At 43.1% G+C, this 24,143-nt stretch overlaps 2 protein-coding genes and 1 pseudogene across 4 annotated transcripts; 1 reads left to right on the forward strand and 2 right to left on the reverse strand.

Annotated features, from left to right (window-relative positions):
- Nucleotides 1-1,502: 1,502 nt before the first annotated feature.
- LOC308472075 (olfactory receptor 2G3-like) lies at nucleotides 1,503-5,627 on the reverse strand. Of its 2 annotated transcripts, none has more exons than XM_080996562.1 (2): nucleotides 5,108-5,627; nucleotides 1,503-2,473 (listed from the first exon to the last, which is right to left on the reverse strand). In XM_080996562.1, exon 2 carries the CDS (start codon nucleotides 2,468-2,470, stop codon nucleotides 1,526-1,528), a length of 945 nt encoding a protein of 314 aa, XP_080852688.1. In that variant the 5' UTR covers nucleotides 2,471-2,473; nucleotides 5,108-5,627; the 3' UTR covers nucleotides 1,503-1,525. The 2 variants fall into 2 exon arrangements, with proteins under 2 accessions (XP_080852688.1, XP_080852687.1); XM_080996561.1 differs by lacking the exon at nucleotides 5,108-5,627 and adding an exon at nucleotides 4,118-4,338.
- Nucleotides 5,628-8,642: 3,015 nt separating this feature from the next.
- On the reverse strand, nucleotides 8,643-13,163 carry LOC308465092 (olfactory receptor 2G6-like; annotated as a pseudogene). The gene is made up of 3 exons: nucleotides 13,128-13,163; nucleotides 10,225-10,474; nucleotides 8,643-9,044 (listed from the first exon to the last, which is right to left on the reverse strand). The product of its transcript is annotated as an olfactory receptor 2G6-like (transcript).
- Nucleotides 13,164-13,297: 134 nt separating this feature from the next.
- LOC308469269 (putative olfactory receptor 2B8) lies at nucleotides 13,298-20,425 on the forward strand. Its single transcript, XM_080991451.1, has 2 exons — nucleotides 13,298-13,576; nucleotides 19,365-20,425. Exons 1-2 carry the CDS (start codon nucleotides 13,496-13,498, stop codon nucleotides 20,310-20,312), a joined length of 1,029 nt encoding a protein of 342 aa, XP_080847577.1. The 5' UTR covers nucleotides 13,298-13,495; the 3' UTR covers nucleotides 20,313-20,425.
- The last annotated feature ends 3,718 nt before the right edge of the window (nucleotides 20,426-24,143 follow it).

Below are 24,143 nucleotides of genomic sequence, written 5' to 3' on the forward strand. Positions count from 1 at the left end.
ATCTGACAGTAATTTGGTTTAAATGTTGTTGTTTTTTTAAAAAAATACTAGATTACCTTTGGCCCTCCAGATGTTGGTGAACTACAACTCCCATCATCCCAGTATTTGGCCATGCTTGCTGGGGCTGAACAGAATTGTGCTTCAGCAACATCTGGAGGGCTGAATGTTAAGTCATGTAAACATGAGAAGGTTGTTTTGTACACATGGTTCCTGGTTCATATTCATACTGCATAGATTCAGAAGCAGATTGGGGATGGGACATGACTTTTTAAATGGTATCAATGCAATCTATCATGAACAAAAAGCTAAAATTATTGTAAAATAATGTGGTACCGGAGGAAATTAGAATTGAGAAGGGAACCAGGCAAGGGTGCCCACTTTCCCCTCTCCTGTTTATTTCGGTCCTAGAGGTCTTGCTAAGTATGATTAGAAAAGATGAACAAATTAAAGGTATTAAAGTAGAATCCAAACAATATAAATTAAAAGCCTTTGTTGACAATTTAGTACTGACATTACAGGATCCAGACTCCAGTGCAGTGAAAGCACTGGAGTTGATACAGGAATTCGGGCAGGTAGCGGGATTTAAGTTAAATAAGAGTAAAACCAAAGTATTAGAGAAAAATCTGGATAATGATGAAATAAAACTATTACAAGAAAAGACGGGCTTAGATTTTGTGAAAAAAGTCAAGTATTTGGGTGTGAATCTGTCTCGGAAAAACTTGAACTTATATAAAGAGAACTATGAGAAACTATGGAATGAAATTAAGAGAGACCTAGAGATATGGTCAAATTTAAAACTGTTATTAATGGGCCAGATTCCAGTGGTTAAGATGAATGTATTGCCAAAGGTGTTTTTTTTGTTTTGTTTCAAGCCCTCCCAATCATAGACAATGTGAAATGCTTTAAAGAATGGCAGAAAGCTTTATCTAGATTTATCTGGCAGGGGGGAAAACCCAGAATTAAATATAAATTACTTAGGGATTCTAAAGAAAGAGGGGGATTCTCCCTGCCAGATTTGAAAATCTATTTTGAGGCAGCTGCTTTTTGCTGGATTAAAGAATGGATACAACTAGAAGACACTGATGTTTTAGATTTAGAGGGATTCGATAATTTGTTTGGATGGCATGCATATCTATGGTATGATAAAGTAAAGGCCCATAATGCTTTCAAAAATCATGTAATTAGGAAATCTCTGTACAACGTATGGATAAAATATAATGATCTCTTAGAAAGGAAGACACCCAGATGGCTTTCACCAATGGAGGCGAAGGCCCAGAAAAAGTTAAATATAGATATCAAGTGGTTGAGGTATTAAGCTTTATTGTTGGAAGTAGCTGGAGTAGCTGGATGGAGGTGGGGGTCACTGAAAATGGCCATCCCATAAAAGAGTGACACCACAATCAAATGCAAGCAATCCAACATAAAAAAGAAGCTCTGGTTGCCATATAAGTGATCAGTGACGTTTTATTTATTTTTATTAAAATATAACCACAGAGCCTCTGCATGGAGTTGGGAGACATTGGTCTTAAGTTCTCTTCGTCAGTCTTCTTAGAGCTTTGTGTACCTCTTTGTTCCTCAGGGTATAGATTAGGGGATTGAGCATGGTGACAACAAATGTATAGAAAAGGGAAACCATCTTGCCCTGATCGCGGGAGTAGTTGGACGCGGGCTGGACGTAGCTGAAGATGGCCGTCCCATAAAAGAGCGACACCACGATCAAGTGGGAAGCACAGGTGTTGAAGGCCTTCTGCCTGCTCTCTGCTGAGCGGATTCTCAACACAGCAACCACAATATAGCTATAAGAGACCATAATGAGGCCTAGTGGTACTATAAGGAACACTGCGCTAAAAGCAACAAGCAAAGCCTCGTTGAAGGAGGTGTCAACACAGGCCAGTTTGATTAAGGCTGGCACCTCACAGAAAAAATGGTCTATTCGGTTCTCTCCACACCGTGGAAGCTGAACAGTCATCACTGTGTGCACTAGTGAATTGCTGAAGCCAAAAAGCCAGGCGATGGCAGCCATTTTGAAACATAAAGAGTGGCTCATAATGGTAGTGTAGCGCAGTGGATGGCAGACTGCAGCATATCTGTCATAGGCCATGACAGCCAAAAGGACGCATTCTGTAGAGCCCAGAGCAAGGGAGATGTGCAATTCAGCCACACAGCCACCATAGGAGATAGACTTCTTTTTCTTCCAGAAGCTCACCAGCATCTGTGGTCCGAGGCTGGTGGTGAAGCAAAGATCAAGGAAGGAGAGGTTGCTGAGGAATAAATACATAGGGGTGTGGAGATGGGGGTCCAGTCGTGACACCACAATGATGGTTGTGTTTCCCAACAGGGTCATCATGTAGCAGGTCAGGATAATGGCAAAGAGGAACATCTCCAAGCGTGGGCGGTCAGCCACTCCCAGTAAGATGAATTCTCCTTGGTAGCTCTGATTACCTTCTTCCCACAATCCTTCCCTGTACATTATCTAGAAAAGGAAGAAACAAAAATAGGAAAATACCTACTCAAAATGGAGCTGGAATAAACAGTTGACACAAAAGCAATAGTGGCATCTTGGTATGGTTGAGATCACCCATGTACCATGTGTACAATGAGAAAACCTTCTAATTTTTACATGGCTTAATGCAGGGATGGGAAACCCTCCTGATGTTCCTGAACTACAACCCTCTTCGGCCCTGGAAGCATCGCCAAAAGCATGGGATGCTGGGAGTTGTAGTTCAGCTATGTCTGGAGGGCCAAGGGTAATCTGATATTCAAGATTAAAAGGAGTTAAACCAGGTTACAATCAGAAGATTAGGGTGCTCTGATTTAGCACTTAAGTGTGGACTTTCCGGGGGAAGTAGCAGGGCCCTAGAAAGCATGGGACAAGTGGGAAATCACTTGGACCCATGCTTTCTACACACGGGACAAGCAGAAGGGTGGATGGGCATACATTCTTGCTCCAGGTTATTCTAGCACAGGGAAAGCCAACATTGGACTTCAGCTCCCAGAAAGCATGGGAAATGATCAGGAATGTTGGGACGCATAGTGCTAATGGAAGAGAATACGTAACTGATCTTGGATTTTAAGATTGCTCTGCTTTTTTTATTGTATGGTTTTTATTCAGAGCAGTGGGAAACCACTCTGGTATTTTTATGAGTACAGTGGTATCTCGGGTTTCAGACACTTCGGGTTACAGACGCTTCAGCTTACAGACTCCGCTAACCCAGAAATAGTACCTCGGGTTAAGAACTTTGCTTCAGGATGAGAACAGAAATCGTGCAGTGGTGGCGCAGCAGCAGCTGGAGGCCCCATTAGCTAAAGTGGTACCTCAGGTTAAGAACAGTTTCAGGTTAAGAACGGACCTCCAGAACGAATTAAGTTCTTAACCCGAGGTACCACTGTAGTGGCATATCAGTATTTTCAAATAAATATTTAAATGTGCTCTAGATGGTGCTACCTTTAGAACATACCAGAAGAGTTTAGTTCATACAAAATACAGTGGCTTCTGACAGGAACCCACAAACTGGGAGTTAGCCAATTCCTGTTTTAAAAACGGAAAATGTTGTTTGACTCTGAACAAGACATGTAAGGGTTGAGATGCTTAATGAAAACGATAATATTTTGTAGTGATATAAAGAAGGCAAATTAGAGTTGAAAATAATTAGATTGAAATAAAGTACTAGCTACCATATGCTTATATGTAAACCAGTGGTCAGCCACACTTCAAATACTGTGTACTATTCTGGTGGTCAAATCTCAGAAAAATGTAGACTTGCGGTTAAAAATACGTAAATACAATGAGTACACAATAAAATGATCCAGGGTTGGAGACCTCGCTTATAAGGAAGATTTGTTTAGAGAAACTTAACAAAGGTTGAATAACCTAATTATATCAGCTGCAAAGCAAATACAAGTAAAAGAAACACAAAAGCTGCTCCCCCCCCCCCAGTATTTAAAAGAAGAATCAATTTAAGGAGGGAGTAGGAATCCGCGATAAAGATGCTTAATCTGTTTCCCAACTTTAGCTTGAAATATCCTTCCCATACGCTTTCCCCATATACATTTCCAAGCACATGTCTCAAAGCTGTGAAGGAGAGAAACTTTAGGACAAGACAAGAAAATTACTCACCAGCATATTGTTGAAAGTGCCATGTCCCATGAACTGAAAAAGGTGATTCAGTATTTTATCTCTATTCTCTTCATTTCACATCCTTCCATCCTATAATTTATGGTTCCTTTCTTTCTCATATGACACTCCTCACACTACCTCACTAGGGAGTGTCATTTTAGGGTTGAAACTTAGTTTTTGCCAATTTATTCAGTGAGGGGTATTTTTGAGTGTGAGGAATTCAAATCTGCTATTATTTTTGTGACTAGACAACGTTTAGTTTGGTATGTTCACATTTGATGAAGAAGCACATAAACTGCTTTTGGAAAACCAAATAATTCTAATTTTATCATATAAAATATATAACTGCAACTACTTGGCAATCAATTTGAATGATATCTATGCAATCTTACACTCATTTTACTTACCAAGCAAAACAAAATTGTATTAATTTAACCAAAATATCTTTTGAATTTCCAAGTCATAGTAAAACATTTTAGCCACCCTTATTTTTGGATTTAGCTCACCTCTGAATCAGTGAGAAGTAAATTAATTCTGAAAAATGTGTATCCAATATTTTATCTCTTTTCTTCTCTTCATTTCTCTTCCATCCATCCTATAATTTGTGGTCCCTTTCTCAAGATGACACTCCTCACACTACCTCAGAAGGGCGTGTCATTTGAGGGTTGAAACTTAATTATTGCAAGGTATTCTTGAGTGTGAGGAATTCAAATCTGCTATTATTTTTGTGACTGAACAACATTTAGTTTGGTAAGTCGACGTTTGATGAAGAAGCACATAAACTACTTTTGGAAAACCAAATAAGTTTAATATTATCATATAAAATAAATAACTGTAAGCACTTGGCAATCAATTTTAATGATATCTATGCAATTTTACACCCATTTTACTTATCAAGTAAAACGAAATTGTATTACTTTAAACAAAATATCTTTTGAATTCCTGTCATGTTAGAACTTTTAGCACCCTTCATTTCTGGAATTAGCTCACCCCTGACTCTTGGTCTGCTGTGACGGTGTGTGTTGAAGGAGCAGGTGGCTCCACCTTGGGCCAAGGAAACTCTCACAGAGCTCACACTGGATACAGCTCTGTAGTCCAGGTCATCAAGAGGGTAGTGTGGAAAATACCAGGGGTAGCCTGGGCCATCATGAAATTGCCTTATAGCCAATAAGAGCATTAGTCCAGCTATCTCAGTATTACACAGTATTCTCCATGCTTGAGTTGCCGGGTTTTGTTGGACTACTACTCCCATCACCCCTCAGACACCTTAGCCAATGGTGATGGACGATGGGAGTTGTAGTCCAACAGGCAGGGGTGGTGTGGTAGGAAAGGGAAGGCTGCTTCAGAATAAACCTCACACACCCCTGACTATTAATCATGTCAATTGATGGCAGTTGTCATTCAATCCACCTGTCAGGAACAACGCCAGAGAAGGTTGCTTTATACCTTCCTGTTCTATAGTCGAAGCAGGTAGAGAATGAAATCAAATAAGAAGAAATGTTTTTGAGAAAGCAGAGAGAAAGAGCCGTGTGTATGTGTATCTGAAGGGAGAGGGTCAAGGGGGAAAGGGCAGGAGGAGACTGAAAAAGAAAGAAATTCAGATTCTCTTACAACTGGAGGCATCTCCGTAAGGATCAGTGTAAATGATGGTGGGAAAAGAGAAATGCTCCCTGCAACTCTTACTCTGGTCGGCTTGCCTAATTTGGTCCAGCGCCTTGGCTCTTCTGCCTCAGCATTGTTTCCCATACTATCTGTTGGTACCGGCACATCTACATGGCCATAGTAAGATGATCTCTCTGTCTCTAAAGGGGCCTTCAAGAGTCAGGATAAATGATTTTATGATGTTATCCAGGAGGATGGGAGAGGTGGAGGAAATTGCTCTCTCTCCCCTTCTTCAGCAGCTCTCTGAGAAACCATCATGAAGCCCCATAAGGGCCAGAACTCAGACTCAGTAATTAAGGGAAAACTACATGTTACCCTTCAGTCATGAGCAAAGAAGCCCCAAAGGACCTGGCTCCTCTTCCCTTGCACAGCGTCCTCTGGAGGCTGTGACTTGCACCAGGGAAGGGATGAATGCACCATCTCCTTAGGGGGCAAAACTCTTTGAATTAACTACCTTTGCAGAACCTTTCAAAGTTGTTAGGAGAAATTTATTTCATTACATATGGATATTTTCTGGGTATTCCAATTAGCTGTTAGGAGACCTCATGAGGTGTCACATTTAGAGGACTGGATTTAGTTCGAAGGGAGATCAAACTATGGGCATGGAGCCCATAGGCTGGTGACTACTCTGCCTATTTGGTAATCCGGCACTGAGGACTGTGGACCCTCTGCTTTTCAAATGGACTCTTACTTTAAATTTTTAATATCTCTATGGCAGCTTTTGTTGTGTGAATGGTGCCATGGATCCCCTGGGGTCCAAAGTCCACCGATCAGGAGCACTGATTTACAGCATTTTCACCTCACCTTTCTATAAAAATAATGTCATTATTACATTACAATGTTACAACACTGAAATATTCCAAACACCAATAAAACATCTGTAAAATAATCATTAAAAACAAATGAACAGAAGCAACACTGCAAGTCACCATAGAATGAAGGACAATTCATTATTATTAGAGTTGGCAGCCATTCTGTTCCTAATTTGAATCTTTCATTATTAGGCAGAGTGTTGACCATAAAGATTAACGTGTTGCCAAGAATGTTATTTCTGTCTCAATCGATTCCAATGATCGGCAGAATGGATTGTTTTTGGGCATCACAAAAAGATATTTCTAAACATATTTAGCAAGGGAAAAAACCGAGGATAAAATATAAAAATTAATAGATGCAAAAGAAAGAGGAGGTTTTTCCCTGCTGGATCTGAGATTATATTATGAAGCACCCTGTCTTTTTTGGTTGAAGGAATGGATGATGTTAGAGAATTCAAGTATTTTAAGACTTAGAAAGTCATGATAATATTTTTAGCTGGCACACTTATTTATGGTACAAAAAGGTGAATGTTCATAAAGGATTTACAAACCATATAATTAGGAAAAAATTGTATAGAGTGTTGGATAGTTACAAGTATTTACTAGAAGTAAGAACACCATTATGGCTTTCACAGCTGGAAGCTATAGCAGTAAAGAAAAAGAACATGACAGAAGGGTGGACAACTTATAGAAATTTATAAAAACAAGAGGGAGGAGAGTATAAATTAAAAGAATTTAAAGAATTATCTGGGAAATTAACAACATAGTTACAATATCAACATTTGAATGAAGTGTTTAATAAAGTTTGGATATGAGGCTTTGGGGAACAAATATCACAACTGGCGAGAGACCTGCTGGAATGTAATGTAAAAGTGTTGTCTAAAATGTATAAAATATTATTGGAATGGGAGACAAAGGATGAGCAAATAAAATCTTCAGTGATACACTGGGCAATAGATATCAGTCATAATATAGATATGGAAGCATGGGAACGATTGTGGAATTTGAATGTAAAATCTACAGCGTGTTATGGTTTAAGAGAAAATTATATGAAAATGATATATCGTTGGTATCTAACACCAAGAAAATTGGCAAAATCTAAATCTAACAAATGTTGGAAACATAAAGAGAAAGAAGGTTCTTTTTATCATATGTGGTGGTCTTGTAGTAAGGTTAAAGCTTACTGGAAAATGATATATAATGAATTGAAAATGATGTTCAAAATAACATTTACAAAAAAATTTTTATAAAAAATTATTTTGGGAATTATAGGGACACAACTACCAAAATTGTATATAAATTAATTTATGTATGCTACTACAGCAGCAAGAATGTTACTTGCGCCAAAATGGAAAGAAGTAGAAGTCCTAGTAAAGGAAGAATGGACACAAAAACTTATGAAATATGCAGAAATTGCGAAACTTACTGGAAAAATAAGAAATCAAGATAACAAACTCTTTATAAAAGAATGGAAATGGTTTATTGAATAATTACAGACAAATTGTAAACAGATAAAAACATTAGCAGGATTATTGTAATAATCTGCAGTTTTATAAGACTATATGTTCACAGTAGATAATTAAATGAGCAAATTAAATGAATTTGGAAATGCAGAAATGAAAAAAATTAAGGAACCGCAGAAAGAGGGGGAAGGAAGTCAAATTTTGAAATGTTAAATGCATTGTAAAATTAATGAAATGTATCAATTTGAAAAGTATAAATAAAAAACTTTTTTTAAACAAGTGGGCAGCCATTCGACTCAAGTTGTTGATTTCCTCATTATTTTTCCAAGAGCTTTGTGCATGTCTTTTCTTAAGTTGTGGGTAAACATATCAGACGACACAGCGATTCTTCAAACAGCTCTTGTTTATTCACAGGCCAGAACAGAACTGGGCTGAAGGGCTCAGTCAGCCTGCTTATATAGAGCTCAACTACAAAGCAACAGTAACAACTTTCTGTAACTATCCAATCACTGAACTATCCTTATTTGCATATGCGGACCTGAGTGAAAACTATCTACAGTATCCCCCTGCTGGCCCAGGGTGAGAACTTCAGTACATAAGATCTTTGTTGCTCAGAGTGTAGATCAGTGGATTGAGGGTAGTGGTACCAAATGTATAAAAGAGCGACATCATCTTGCCAGGCTCCCTGGAGTAGCTGGATGGAGGCTGGACGTAACTGCAAATGGCTGACCCGTAAAAGAGCGACACCACAATCAAGTGGGAAGCACAGGTGCTGAAGGCCTTCTGCCTGCCTTTGGCTACGCGGATCCTTAACACAGCAGCTGTTATGTAGCTGTAAGAGGTTATAATGACATTCAGTGGTAACAGAAGATAAACCACACTGGAAGAAAGGAGCTCAGTCTCATTGAATGTGGTGTCAACACAAGCCAATTTGATTAAGGCTGGTGCCTATTCGGTTATGTCCACACTGTGGAAGCTGAACAGTCAACACTGTCAAAATAAAAAAAATCCTTCCAGTAGCACCTTTAAGACCAACTAAGTTAGTTCTTGGTATGAGCTTTCGTGTGCAAGCACACTTCTTCAGATACACTGAAACAGAAGTTGCCAGATCCTTCTATATAGTGAGAAGGTGGGGAGGGGTATTACTCAGAAGGGTGGTGGGAATGGGAGATTGGCAGATAGCTGAGATGAGCCTGCTGACGACTCTTAACGACTGTAATAGGTCTTACAGGAAAAGGCAAGGGGTGAGAAGGTGAGAAATGGCTTAGTCATGTATAATGGGATAAGAATCCAATGTCTTTGTTCAAACCAGGTCTCTCCATGGTTTTAAGTTTGGTAATGAGTTGCAATTCAGCAGCTTCTCTTTCCAGTCTATTTCTGAAATTCCTTTGTAGTAAAACAGCTACTTTGAGATCTTGTATAGAATGTCCTGGGAGATTGAAGTGTTCTCCTACTGGTTTCTCTGTTTTGTGATTCTTGATGTCAGATTTATGTCCATTTATTCTTTGGCGTAAGGTTTGGCCTGTTTGTCCAATATAGAGAGCTGAAGGACACTGTTGGCATTTGATGCCATACACAATGTTAGATGATGAGCAATTGAATAGTCCCGAGATGGTATGTGTGATGTTGTTGGGGCCAGTAATGGTGTTGTCCGGGTGTATGTGGCAGCAAAGTTGGCATCTGGGTTTATTGCAGGCTCTGGTGCCAGTGTCCGTGTTAAGTCTGGTTGTAGTATTATTGTGGGTTAGGAGTTGTTTAAGATTGGGTGGCTGTCTGTAGGCAATGAAAGGTCTTCCTCCCAGAGCTTGAGAAAGAGAACTGTCATTGTCCAGGAGAGGTTGTAGATCTCTGATGATGCGTTGTACTGTTTTAACTTGGGAGCTGTATGTGATGACTAGAGGTGTTCTGTTATTTTCTTTTTTGGGTCTGTCTTGCAGCAAGTTCTCTCTGGGTATAAGTCTGGCTCTGTTGATCTGTTGTCTAACTTCATCTGCTGGGTATTTTAGTTCTGAAAAGGTTTGCTGTAGATCTCTTAGGTGAGAGTCTCTGTCTGTAGAATTGGAACAGATGCGGCTGTAACGTAGTGCCTGGCTATATACAATGGACTGTTTGGTATGTTTGGGATGGTAGCTAGAGGCATGTAGATATGTTTGTCGGTCAGTTGGTTTACGGAACACTGTCTGCACTAGTGAATTACTGAAGCCACAAAGCCAGGCAAAGGCAGCCATTTTGAAACATACAGAGCGGCTCATAATGGTGGTGTAACGCAGTGGGTGGCAGACGGCAGCATATCGGTCATAGGCCATGACAGGCAAAAGAACACATTCTGTGGAGCCCAGAGCAAGGGAGATGTACAACTCAGCCACACAGCCACCATAGGAGATGGACTTGTTTTTCTTCCAGAAGCTCACCAGCAGTAGCTGTCTTATTACAAAAGAATTTCAGAAATAGACTGGAAAGAGAAGTTGCTGAATTGCAACTTATTACCAAACTTAAAACCATGGAGAGACCTGGTCTGAATAGAGACATTGGATTCTTATCTCATTATACATTACAAAGCTATTTTTAGCCATCTCACCCCTTGCTTTTTCCTGTAAGACCATTGCAGTCATTAACAGTCGTCAACAGGTTTACCACACCTATCAGCCAATCACCCATTCCCACCACCCTTCTGAGTAATACCCCTCCCCACCCTCTCACTATATATGAGGGTCTGGTGTCTTTGGTTTCAGTGTATCTGAAGAAGTGTGCATGCACACGAAAGCTCGTACCAATAACTAACTTAGTTGGTCTCTAAGGTGCTACTGGAAGGAATTTTTTCATTTTGTTTCAATGAAGGAAAGGTTAATTAAGCCTTGGGAGGAGGGAGGAAGCAGCAACCCTTGTTATACACCCGCCGCCTACACGCTCCTCTTCTGTTATGTACTGAGCTGAATCCTAGAACAATAGGATCCAGAATGCAGAAGTCTGATTGGTCCACAGAAGCCACCCAATCCAGCTCCAGGTGGAAGTGAATTAGCGACCTGATTAGCCTGCAGGAGCAGCCAATCAGGCTCCTGGATGAAGTGAATCCACAACCTGATTGGCATACAGGAGCAGCCCGGAATTAGCCAATCACGCGGGGCCCATTGTGTAAATAATGTATATATAGCTAGACGTTTTGGAGAAAGTTTCATTCATTGCTACTACGAGCTGAATAAAGAGCATGAAATTCACACTCGACTCCGAGTATATTTCATCTTCCTTATAGATTTAAAGCTTCTGCCGCTGTTGCGATACAGCTAGCACAAGAGAAAGGGAAAAGAACCCCTGTTTTGTCCCATGCAAGAGTAAAGGCTGGGAGGTAGGGGAGGCAAAAGGTGGCGGACGCCAAAAGGCTCGGTAACCAAACGCCAAACAAAAGTAAAAATAAAATAAAATAAGGGGGGGGGGAGTTTCATTCATTGCTACTACTATGAGCTAAATAAAGAGCATGAAATTCCCACATGACTCCGAGTATATTTCACACACCATACATTTAAACCACTATAATACCACAGCGGATGGCACTGTGGTTTATACAACAGAGCCTACGGCTTGCAGATCAGAAGGTTGGTGGTTAGAATCCCCACAACAGGGTGAGCTCCCGTTGCTTGGTCCCTGCTCCTGCCAACCTAGCAGTTTGAAAGCACGTCAAAGTGCAAGTAGATAAATAGACACTGCTCCAGTGGGAAGGTAAACAGTGTTTCCGTGCCCTGCTCTTGTTTGCCAGAAGTGGCTTAGTTATGCTGGCCACATGACCTGGAAGCTGTACACCAGCTCCCTTGGCCAATAAAGCCCGATGAGAGTCACAACCCCAGAGTCGTCCGTGACTGGACCTAACAGTCAGGGGTCCCTTTACCTTTAATACCACTTTAAACAGCCCTGGCTTCCCCAAAGAATGCTGGGCGCTGTAGTTTAAGTAGGGTTGCCATATTTCAACACCCCCCCTTTTTTGCCAAATCTTTTAAAAAAATGAAAATCACCAAAATCTACACTACCAACATGGGCTGCCGCAAATCAGATCCACTTTCCCCTTCCCAAAAGCAGCAGCTCAAAGCACCTTATGAACTATGAAAACAAGCATTAAAAATAACAGAAAACATTGTTGTTGTTGTTGTTGTTGTTGTTATTGTTATTATTATTAATAATAATTTTATTTCTACCCTGCCCATCTGGCTGGATTGCCACCAGTAGGCGCCAAACCAAAAAGCAGCATCAAGGAAGAAGAACATAAAGGGTCCAAACGAAGAATCAATAAACTAACAGTTAATAACTTTGCCGAACATGCAACACAAGATTCACAACTTGGGCACAATTATAGCAGTTTGAAGTACTTCTGCAAATGATGAAATAACTCTGATGAAAGTTGCCTTCCCTGAGGATGTCATGTGAGTGACAGTTGGCCTTTGGGACTGCATGTCTTAATAGGGAGCCTGCCTCTAATTGTTCAGCTTGAAGTTTGATTCCCTGAGGCTCCGTGATGTGCAGGAAACTTCCTTGCATTGTCCATTAGATTCTGGAGACGCAGCAACAACAGCCCCTTCTTCAGTAAGATCCCCATAAAGCCAGCTCCCTTCCCCTCCAATGCCCTGCAAGAAGGAGGCTTAAGCTGTGGGAGGTCTCTAGGTACATGTAGTTGGGGTGCAATTCTCAGCCAGAATAGCAACGATGCTGGGGTGAAGTAGACAAGTTGTGGGGAGAGGGAAGATCCAGCTTCTCCCTTTTATTTAATCTTTGAGGCTCTACAGCTATCTTTCCAACCTTTCTGATAGTCTATATTCCTATCTGTTTCCATTCTCCTGATCTTACTCTCTCCCTTTCCCACCACAAACACACACACAAAGAGTGGACGCTTCCTCCCATCTAACTTCTAACTGCATTCAACTCCTTTCTCTCACCTCTATTTTCTATCACAAGTAAACACATCAACATTTAATTCATTATAGTCTATAATCCTTGGACTCTTTCTTGGGAACATAGCATTTCCTTTCTTCACATTCCACATCTATCATCCATCTGCCTGCCTGCCTGCCTCTTTGTACCTCTCCACACCTGTCTGCTTCTCTTTGCTCGACTTTCTCCTTCCATGCTGCCAGCCTCTCCCTCAAGCCAACTTCTGCCACAGCCTGTGATCTCTGGCCATAGCTTCCGGACCATAAAAGCCTAGCCAGAGTGCATCTGTTGATGGGAACGAAGTCCCAAGACAAGCTGACAGCTCTGGTCTCCTACAAGTAGCAGGACAAATTCCAGAGCAACGGATTCATCCCTGGAATAGAAGCAAAAGTTGTATCCTTAGTCCTCACATGAGAAAAGAAGTGGAAGAAGGGAAGACAATTGTTACGAAGACAGAAGTGAGGTTAGGAAGGGGCCGACCCAGCAAAAGAAGAAAAACTTTGTACTAGAGTACCAATATACGTGAGATGAAAAGGAGATCTGAGATTAAGTGGCGTTTAGTTTATGTCTTTCGATCTATGGGAAGCAGCCTTTTCCTTCATGCAGAGGTGAGTACTGTAATTTGCTTTATTTACTTCTGCCGGAAGTTTCCAGTCCTTGTGGTTTTGCAAAATTTTGTGCCAACAGCCCTTTGCATCTGCCTCCCCAGAAACACTCTTTAATGCATATTTGTTCTGATTTGCCTTCTTGGTGCTCTCTGGGCGGTCATACCCAACCCCACTTTTAATACAGTTTGCGCCTGCAGAAGCTTTCGGATGGTCATACTATTTCCAAGCAGTGCACAACCTGAAATATGCTGCTGAAATCCTGTAACTTTTTATACTACAACTGTTCCAGTTTATTTTTGTCCTGCTGCATCTGTACAGCAATAACACACTAACATTGGGGAAGCATCGCAGAACTGAGGGCTCGTCGACACTTCCGCTTGTCCGTTGCCTAGAAAGAGCAGTTTTCCCCAGGAGAGAGCAGCGGAGCAAGAGGAAGTGTGGACAAGCCCTAAAGCAGGATAAATCCATTGCTAATTCACTGTTGGGGGGACGCGGGTGGCACTGTGGGTTAAACCACAGAGCCTAGGACTTGCTGATCAGAAGGTTGGCGGTTCAAATCCCCATGACAGGGTGAGCTCCCGTATCTCGGTCCCTGCTCCTGCCAACCTAGCAGTTCCAAAGCACGTCAAAATGCAAGTAGATAAATAGGTACCGCTCCTGCAGGAAGGTAAACGGTGTTTCCGTGCGCTGCTCTGGTTTGCCAGCAGTGGCTTAGTCATGCTGGCCACATGACCCAGAAGCTGTACGCCGGCTCCCTAGGCCAATAAAGCGAGATGAGCGCCGCAACCCCAGTCGGTCACGACTGGACCTAATGGTCAGGGGTCCCTTTAATTCACTGTTAATGTGTCAATAACATGTTGCAGAAGACACATGCAATAACATACGCATCTAGAAGTGTCCTCTGTTGGTTTTTCTTTCTGAGCACCCCCACCCCACAACTTCCTTATACATTCCTTGTTTGAAGTTGCTCTATCCCTTGACTGTATTGTTTCCAGTTGTCTTTTTCTGCACCTCTTTCAGTTCTACAGAACTGTGGGAGAGTCGGAAACCAAAGCAAAGCACAGTTTTCAGTATTTATTATTATTGTTGTTCGTTGAATTTGTATACTGCCCTTCCTCCAAAGATCCCAGGGCAGTTCACAACATAAGAACACAAAATGAGAATACAAAATGCACAAGAAACCAAAAACACCTACAAAAAAGTCCATGGGTTGAAAACATGGCATATTAATCCATGTCATATTAAATCACTTTGAGATGTTTTATAGGAAGTGATTCGCTAATTAAATCATCATTATCACCATGCTCCTTTATTTTCAGTCCCTTTCCTAATAATTACTGGCACTGAATTGTTTTGTCTCTCTCTTTTTATTCATTACAGCACACTGATATAATAAGTGAGCTTTCTGATATGGCCCCAGGATGTATTGGGAAAACCTTGGGAGCCCACAGCCCCATGCAGACAGCGTTAGCATGTTTCTGAAATTCAGACTTCTTTGCCCTGGTTTGCATCACTTTAGCCTTATGTTGAATTTCACTTGCTCTATTGTTGCCTGTTTAGACAATTTTGGTTTTGGAGCTCTTCAGAATCTGAGATTTTACTATGATGAATAGTTTACTGCCATTATTAGAAAACCTGACTAGTTCAAGTTGCACCCTTGACTTGCTTATGAATCTTTTAAGTAAAACCAGTGTCACACACACATTCTATTTTACATTTTAGAATATTCATTTAAACAATTTTAAAATGTCAATGACATCCCTTCTTCTCTTCCCATGGTTTATTTTACATAACATAAATTCCTGCATATTTTACATAAACTAAACCATTCATTATTCCATTACTACATCCATCAAAACTTATTTACACTGTTGAATTTATCTTAATACTGCCAACATTTTCAAATGTACACAATTTTCACCCATATATTCAATAAACATTTTCCAATCTTCTTTAAACGTATGTTCCTCTTGTTCTCTTATTCTATATGTTAAGTCCGCAGTTTCAATGCAGAACGTGAGGGGGGAAACCAAACCCCACAGCTTTCTTGCCCCCATAAATTGTCAAATTGTGTTGCAGGCAACTAGGTTCTACTCAGAGTAGAGCCACTGAAATTCATCAGTGGGTCTACTTTGAGTAGCACTAGCAATACAGACAGTTGTCTCCCCTTGATCTCTTGGGTTTTTTTAACCAGTAATATAATCCATAAGAACAGAGGATCTCAAACTGTGGTGTGCGGATCACCAGTGATCCGCAAGCTTCATTCAGGTGCTCTGTGGAGTTGTTTGTATTAAATATGAATATTTATTTAATATGAATACATATTTAATACAAACAACTCCACAGAGCACCTGAATGAAGCTTGCGGATCACGAATATAAATATAATATGAATATGAATATGGTATATGGATATACAAATAGATATTGTATACGGATAATTGTATTTTTATTCTATGGACTGCAATTTGTAACACAACAAAATAGAACGCCAGAAATTAAAACAGTGAAAATGCAATTAAAAATCACACAGCATCTACCACAGCACTTTACAATTGTTACAACAGGAAGAAACATAATTAAGGGGCCACCCATACCTTGGCTTAATGTGGAATGTGAACTGCTTGTGCCTCCTTCAATTCCTCTACATCCATGCATTGTTCTCCGCCTGTTGCTGTCCCACACTTTATCCTCCCTAAATCAATGCAGCTCTCGTACTTGGATTTTCAAAGCAGAGGCAATATCCAGTTTTGAGGGCGGGAAAGTGATGGACAACAGCAGTTGGAGGAGAATGCTCTCAGTAGAGCATGAGACTCAATCTCAGGGTTGTGGGTACATTTATTAAAGATCACAACATAAAGATCAATGCATGTGGTCCCTTTCATGTACCCTCCAGCATTTCTCCAATGAAAATAGGGGCGTCCTATTCAACAACAACAACAACAACAACAACAACAACAACAACAACAACAGTTTTACTATTTATATCCTGCTCCTCTGACTGGGTTGACCAAGCCACTTCCAACATATATAAAAACATAATAAAACATTAAACATTTAAAAAAATTCCCTATATAGGACTGCCTTCAGATGTCTTCTAAAGGTTGACACAATCGCCGCTTGGATCCCTAGTATACTCTAGAGCAGAGTGGTCCAACACATGGCCCTCAAGGCCTTTTTGGGTGGCCCTCAGCACCTTATGCTGCCCACCACCTGCAGCCTTCGCACTGCCTTTCCAAAGCCGGATAAGTGAGTTGCTGGGCTTTGCAAAGGAGGAGCGAGGGCTCTGACAGGGTCTTAGGGTCCCCCTGCCTCCTTCCCAAAGCCCAATTAGTGCTTTTCCAGCTTTAGGAAGAAGGTGGGAAGGTTCTAGGATGCCGTCGGAGCATCGTGCCTCCTTCCCAAAGCCCAGCCCTCGCTTCTCTGGCTTTGGGAAAGCAGCAGGAGGGACCCCCTCAAATCTTGGCCTCGCTCCCCTGCCCTGCATGGCAAGGCAGTGTGCAGCTGGTGGATTCTGTGTTGAAATTCTCTTGCGGCCCACTTGGTATGAAAAGTTGGACTGCCCTGCTCTAGAATTAAGGGTGAGGAAACAAGCTGGGAGATGATTCGAACATGCGTGGAGGAAAGCTCTGCTGAATGAAATTGAACACTAGTGAGGGCTCATAGAATCATTGAATTGCAGAGTTGGACCCACAGGACCATCTATTAAAAACCAATAATTTTAAAAGTTGTGTACCCTTGTTTCTCAATTTGATCCTTTCATATGGTTTTCTGGTCTTTCATGCATTGTGAGTTGCCATTATTTTTATTGATTATAGTTTAGTAAATCTTTATTATACAGTGGTACCTCGGGTTACAAACACCTTGGGTTACAAACACTTCGGGTTACAGACTCCACTTACCCAGTAGTACCACCTCAGGTTAAGAACTTTACCTCAGGATGAAAACACAAATCGCGCACCAGCGGCGCAGCACAAGCGGGAGGCTCCATTAGCTAAAGTGGTACCTCAGGTTAAGAATGGTTTCAGGTTAAGAACGGACTTCTGGAACGAATTAAGTTTGTAACCAGAGGTACCACTGTAATTGTTAAGTGTAAACTGATTAATTATTATTTGCTGATATTTAAGTTTGCTGTTTACTTATTGAATATTGCTTTCTTTGATGTATGTTGTTTATTTTAAAATTACGTTTCTATTATGGCTTCTTTGCATTGGATCAGATCATTATTAGGTGTGCGATCTTTTCTGTCTATTTGGTGGTTTCTTCATCTTGTAAACTGCCTTGTGCATAGCAATATGAAAAGGTGGCATGCAAATTAAAAGTGAAATGGAAATGAAATGAAATCTAATCCAAGCCCCTGCAATGCAGGAATATGCAGCTACCCCATATGGGGATGAAACCCACAACCTTGGCATGGTCAGCACCACACTCTAACCTTCTTTGGCAATCACTCGTAGCCAAGTAAGATTGTCTTCCACAAAAACAGTCTTAACAGTGAGTCTGTAAGTGACTGTGGAAGCCAATTCTAGATCCACACGACCTTCAACTGTGGAGACATAGGTTTCTGGGCGGGAGTTGATCATGGTGAAGGTTTGCCATACAAGCCTTCCTCTTAGCCCTGAGTTCATGCTTCTTCAAAGTCCACGGCGCTTTTGGTAAGGGCTGTTCTCCAACTGGAGTGCTCACAGGCCAGTGTTTCCCAGTTGTCAGTGTTTATACTACATTTTTTAGATTTGCCTTGAGTCTTTAAACCTCTTTTGTTGACCACCAGCATTACGCTTTCCATTTTTAAGTTCAGAATAGAGTAGTTGCTTTGGAAGACAATAATCAGGCATCCGTACAACGAAGTTGATATTGAAGTTGATGTTGATGTTGATGTTGAAGAATCATTGCTTCAACACTGGTGATCTTTGCTTCTTCCAGTACACTGATATTAGTTCACCTGTCTTCCTAAGTGATGTGTAAGATTTTTCAGAGAGGTTTTTGAGGAGTTTTGAACTTTTGAGAAGTTGGAGATGGCGTTTGTAAGTGGTCCATGTTTCACAAGCATACAGTAAGGTTGGTAGTACAATAGCTTTGTAAACAAACTAAGTCATCAAGCCTACCTAGAGGCACTGAAGGCTGCCTCCAGTGCATCCCCAGCACAGCTTTTCCGGGTATGGAGATGACAGCAGCCCACTAAGTATAACTTGGACCAAAACTTTAGAGGCCAGAGCTCAAGTGCCAGTCCAAGTATGGAAGTCCTATGAGAGGTGGTGGACCCTCCTTCCTTGGTGGTTCTTAAGCAGAGGTTGGATGGCCATCTGTTGTGGATGCTTTAGTTGAGATTCCTGCACTGCAGGGAGTAGGACTAAATGATCCTCAGGGTCCCGCCTGTGGTTTTTGATGGGTCTCCGCCTCGCCGTGGCGGTCCAGACCCTGATTTCCACGGAGCAGATTCCTCCAGATCAGAGGAAATCCGCCATTGCCGGAGGCGCTAACCCGGAAGTATAACTTGGACAAAAACTTTAGAGGCCGGAGCTCAAATGCCAGTCCAAGTATGGAAGTCTTACGAGAGGTGATGGACCCTCCTTCCTTGGTGGTTCTTAAGCAGAGGTTGGATGGCCATCTGTTGTGGATGCTTTAGTTGAGATTCCTGCACTGCAGGGAGTAGGACTAAATGATCCTCAGGGTCCCATCCAACTCTACAGCTCTATGATTCTTGGAGAAAGCACAATCTCCCAGACAAATAACTGTTGCTTCCATTTGCTGGTTGTCTGTGATTCATTAAGGTCTCCTTGATGTTACAGATGATGTACAGGGAAGCATCACGGGAAGAAGGTAACCAAAGCTACCAAGGAGAATTCATCTTACTGGGAGTGGCTGACCGCCCACGCTTGGAGATGCTGCTCTTTGCCATTATCCTGATCTGCTACGTGATGACCCTGTTGGGAAACACGACCATCATTGTGGTGTCACGACTGGACCCCCATCTCCACACCCCCATGTATTTCTTCCTCTGCAACCTCTCCATCCTTGACCTCTGTTACACTACCAGCCTCGGACCCCGGATGCTGGTGAGCTTCTGGAGGAAAAACAAGTCCATCTCCTATGGCGGCTGTGTGGCTGAATTGTACATCTCCCTTGCTTTGGGCTCCACAGAATGTGTCCTTTTGGCTTTTATGGCCTATGACCGATATGCTGCAGTCTGCCATCCGCTGCGCTACACTACCATTATGAACCATTCTTTATGTTTCACAATGGCTGCCATCTCCTGGGTTAGTGGCTTCAGCAATTCACTAGTGCAGACGGTGTTGACATTTAGGATTCCACGATGCGGAGAGAACCGAATAGACCATTTTTTCTGTGAGGTGCCCGCCTTTATCAAATTGGCCTGTGGGGACACCTCACTCAATGAGGCTGTCCTCTTTTTTGCCAGTGTGGCCATCCTTCTGTTACCAGTGGGCCTGATCACCATCTCTTATGCCTACATTGTGGCAGCTGTGTTAAAGATCCGCTCAGCTGAAGGCAGGCAGAAGGCCTTCAACACTTGTGCTTCCCACTTGATCGTGGTGTCGCTGTTTTACGGGTCAGCCATTTTCAGTTACCTCCAGCCCCGATCCGGCTACTCCCGTGACCAGGAAAAGATGGTCTCCCTTTTCTATACATTTGTCACCACCATGCTAAATCCACTAATCTACACCCTGAGGAACAAAGAGGTACACAAAGCTCTTGGAAGGGTAATGAAGAGGAATTAATCCCAATAGCTCCTTACTTTATTCAGCAGCTCAGTCTTATCTTTTAATAATAAAAAAATCTCTCATTAATTATCTGTATGATTCCCCTTCCTGTGGGAATTTGTCGCTTTTCTAGGTCCTATATTAATGAATGTTTCTTTTGTGAATGTTTTACTGCTGTTATGATTACTCTAATCTTATTAATGCTCTAATATAGTTTTAATGAAATTGTTATAGAAAGGTGGGGTGGAGATGTTGAAAATAAATAAATTTTTCTTTCTTTCTGTTCTGGCCCTTGCTTCTTGACAGAGTACTCAAATTCAGATTTCTGTTTCTACCAAAATATTTTATTCACAGATTACTATGATACATAGGCACCACAGCAGACAGGAGATGGTAGTGCTGCAGCAGGACATTCATCTGATATATAGAGCCAGTGTGGTGTAGTGGTTAAGAGTTGTAGACTCATAATCTGGGGAACCGGGTTCGCCTCCCCGCTCCTCCACATGCAGCTGCTGGGTGACCTTGGGCCAGTCACACTTCTCTGAAGTCTCTCAGCCCCACTCACCTCACAGAGTGTTTGTTGTGGGGGAGGAAGGGAAAGGAGAATGTGAGCTGCTTTGAGACTCCTTAAAGGGAGTGAAAGGCGGGATATCAAATCCAAACTCCTCTTCTTCTTCTTCTTCATATCTAGCTCATGTCCCCTTTTCTCTCTCTCCCATAACGCCAGAACTTGTGGACCTCAAACGAAGTTGGCTGCTCATAAAAAGTTGAATAGTTCTTCCCATTTTTTGAAGTAAACTTTTGCTCACCTTCAGTGGTATATTTGACATCGGTAAATAGGATTTTTGTATGTTCATCTTTATTACTGAATTCCTAGCCATCCCCCACCACCTCTGCACTCCTTCACATGAACCGCATTTCCTTCCCTGCCTCCTAGTCGCTTTCTCTCCCCTCCCTTCCTCCCCAAGCAAGGACGGCGAGACTGCGGCTGAGTGAGCGCGCTTCTCTGCTGCGGCGACGTGGATGGCCTAGCTCGCTTCGCCTGTCCCTGCCTGGATGAGACCCCTGCCTGCCTCCCGTGCCATTCCCATTGTGCCTGGCCCCACACCATGATCCTGCTGCAGGAGCCAGCAGCATGAGGGCAGGAGCAGCTTTTCCTGAAAAAGGTCAACAACTTTGGGGTCCCCTCCCCTTAATAAAGGTTGACAACTCTGGGAAAGGGGGGGCACCGGAGGGATCTTTGCACCACAGCACCAGATATGCTTAAGACGGCCCTGTACACAACTCAGGACGTTGTTCTTCTATGTACCACACAGGTGAGTTGGCAACAGGAAGGCAATTGTGAGCATCCTCAGGAGAGGTGACTATCACTGGCATTGTTTATTCATTTACAGAAGCATTCCCAATTATTCTAACTATTATTGTGCCCAATGTGTTTCAAGTTCAGCAGATATGTTTGTTTGTTTTGGCTCTCTTTATGGACTTGCTCTTGGAGGTTGAGTTTTGTTTGGCAGTTGTGCTTTAATGATGAACATACTGTTATGAGTTTTGGAGGAAGCATCAGTCTGGATGATAACCTGGGTCCCTTCCAAAACCTTTGATCATGTATCTGTCAGGTACAATGGGTAAGGAGTAACCTGCCAAACCGGTTCCTTTGTCAAGGTGGTGGCTTTGGCTTGCTAAGTACTATGATTTAGCATATCCAAAGAAGTTGCTCTGTGAGAAGTGTGCTTGCACACGAAAGCTCATACCAAGAACTAACTTAGTTGGTCTTAAAGGTGCTACTGGAAGGATTTTTTTATTTTGATTATAGGAACAAATGAGTTGCTGAAATATACTCGGAGTCGAGTGTGGATTTCATGCTCTTTATTCAGCTCATAGTAGTGAGGAATGAAAGTTCCCCCCAAATATCTGCTTTATATACATTATTTACACAACGGGCCGCAGATGATTGGCTAATTCTGGGATTCTCCTGTAGGCCAATCAGGTTGCGGATTCACTTCCACCTGGAGCTGGATTGGGTGGCTCCTGCGGACCAATCATACTGCTGCATTCTGAATCCTATTGTTCTAGGACCAATCAGACTGCAGCCTTTTGGATCCTATACGGCCTAGGACCCTCGTACCTACGGGACCGCCTCTCCTGGTATGCCCCACAGAGAAACCTACGATCTGCAAATAATAACATCCTCAAGGTCCCAGGCCTCAGAGAGGTTAGGCTGGCCTCAACTAGAGCCAGGGCCTTCTCGGCTGCAGCTCCAATCTGGTGGAATGCTCTGTCACAAGAGACTAGGGCCCTGCGGGACTTGACATCTTTCCGCAGGGCCTGCAAGACAGAGTTGTTCCGCCAGGCCTTTGATCAGGGCGCAGCCTGACTCCCTCCTCTGGCAACCTGCACAGAACTTTGCTTAATTGGTTGCCATCAATTTGATTTAATTAATTTTTATAATGAAATATTTTTAGATTGTGTGATTATTTGATTTTTTGATTATTTGATTGTTGTTAGCCGCCCTGAGCCCGGCTTCGGCTGGGGAGGGCGGGATATAAATAAAATTTATTATTATTATTATTATTATTATTCAACTCAGTACATAACAGTTGCCTTCCTGTTGCCACCTCACCTGTGTGGTACATAGAACAACATCCTGAGTTGTGTACAGGGCCGTTTTAAGCATATCTGGCGCCGTGGTGCAAAGATCCCTCCAGTGCCCCCCCCCCATTTCCCAGAGTTGTAGACCTTTTTTAAGGAAAGGCTGCTCCTGCCCTTGCGCTACTGCCCCGCGCTGCCCATGCGCGACCGGGCTTCAACTCCTGCGGCGGAATCATGGTGTGGGGCTGGGCAGCCAGGCATGATGGGGATGGCATGGGAGGCAGGCAGGGGCCTCCTCTGGGCAGGGACAGGCGAAGTGAGCTGGGCCATCCATGTCGCCACAGCAGAGAAGCACGCTCACTCAGCTGCAGTCTCCCCATCCTTGCTTGGGGAGAAAGGGGGGGGAGTGTGAATGGGAGGGGATTGGGCAGGGGAAGGAAATGTGGTTCGTGTGAAGGAGTGCAGAGGCGGTGGCGGCAACGGGAGGAGGCAGGCTCCGTGCAAGGCGGTGGAGAAGCAGGGGAAGGAGGGAGGGGCGCTGGGGGCAGTAGTTGCAGCGTGTAACCTCGAGTGTGGGGATCTTTCAAGGTAGAGTAGACCGGGGGAGCGGTGGTAGAGTCACGTTTATTATGCACACAGCGGCGTAGCGTGGGTTGTCAGCACCAGGGGCAAGGCAAGTAATTTGCGCCCCCTAACCCGGGGCAAGGCAAGTAATTTGCGCCCCCTAACCCGGGGCAAAGCAAGTAATTTGTGCCCCCTAACCCCTAACCTGCCGCCGCTGCCAGCTTCTTCTTGCTGCTGCCTGGGCTGGTCTGGTGTGGTTCTCTCCCGCGCTCAGCGCTGCGCTGGGCGGCCGCTGCACTGTCCCTCCCCCAGATAGTCCCTCGCTCTCTCTCCGCACCGCACGCCTGGCACCCACCCCCTCCACAGTGAGCGGCGACCCAGCGGCTCGGATCGGATTCGCACAGCCAGCACCGCAGTGAGAGAGAGTGAGTGAGCCAGGTAGGGGCAGAGAGCTGCGAGTGCGAGCGCCCCCCCAGATGTTGCGCCCGGTGCGGCCAGCCCCCCCTGCACCCCCCACGCTACGCCACTGTATGCACAGGGTGCAAGCACACACCACGCAGCCGAGGAGGTGGTGTTTCGCGGAGCTAGCGGAGAGAGCTCCGGACTGCAGGAAAGCATCTGGAGCCTTCCTGCCTCCGATGAGTGCTGGAGGCATGCAGACACCAAGCCCCCGCTCCGACTCGCTTACCTCCGCAC

This window comes from Podarcis pityusensis, assembly GCF_964106645.2.
Source record: "Podarcis pityusensis genome assembly, chromosome: 2".
NCBI lineage: Eukaryota > Metazoa > Chordata > Lepidosauria > Squamata > Lacertidae > Podarcis > Podarcis pityusensis.

Bases quoted from the DNA above. Each gene is read 5' to 3' on its own strand.
- LOC308469269 (XM_080991451.1), top strand. From the start codon at position 13,496: ATGAAAAGGAGATCTGAGATTAAGTGGCGTTTAGTTTATGTCTTTCGA. The intron at 13,577-19,364 runs GTGAGTACTGTA...TTGATGTTACAG, and splicing joins GCCTTTTCCTTCATGCAGAG to ATGATGTACAGGGAAGCATC.
- LOC308472075 (XM_080996561.1), bottom strand. From the start codon at position 4,147: ATGGGACATGGCACTTTCAACAATATGCTG. The intron at 2,474-4,117 runs GTGAGTAATTTT...TTCCTTTTCTAG, and splicing joins GCACTTTCAACAATATGCTG to ATAATGTACAGGGAAGGATT.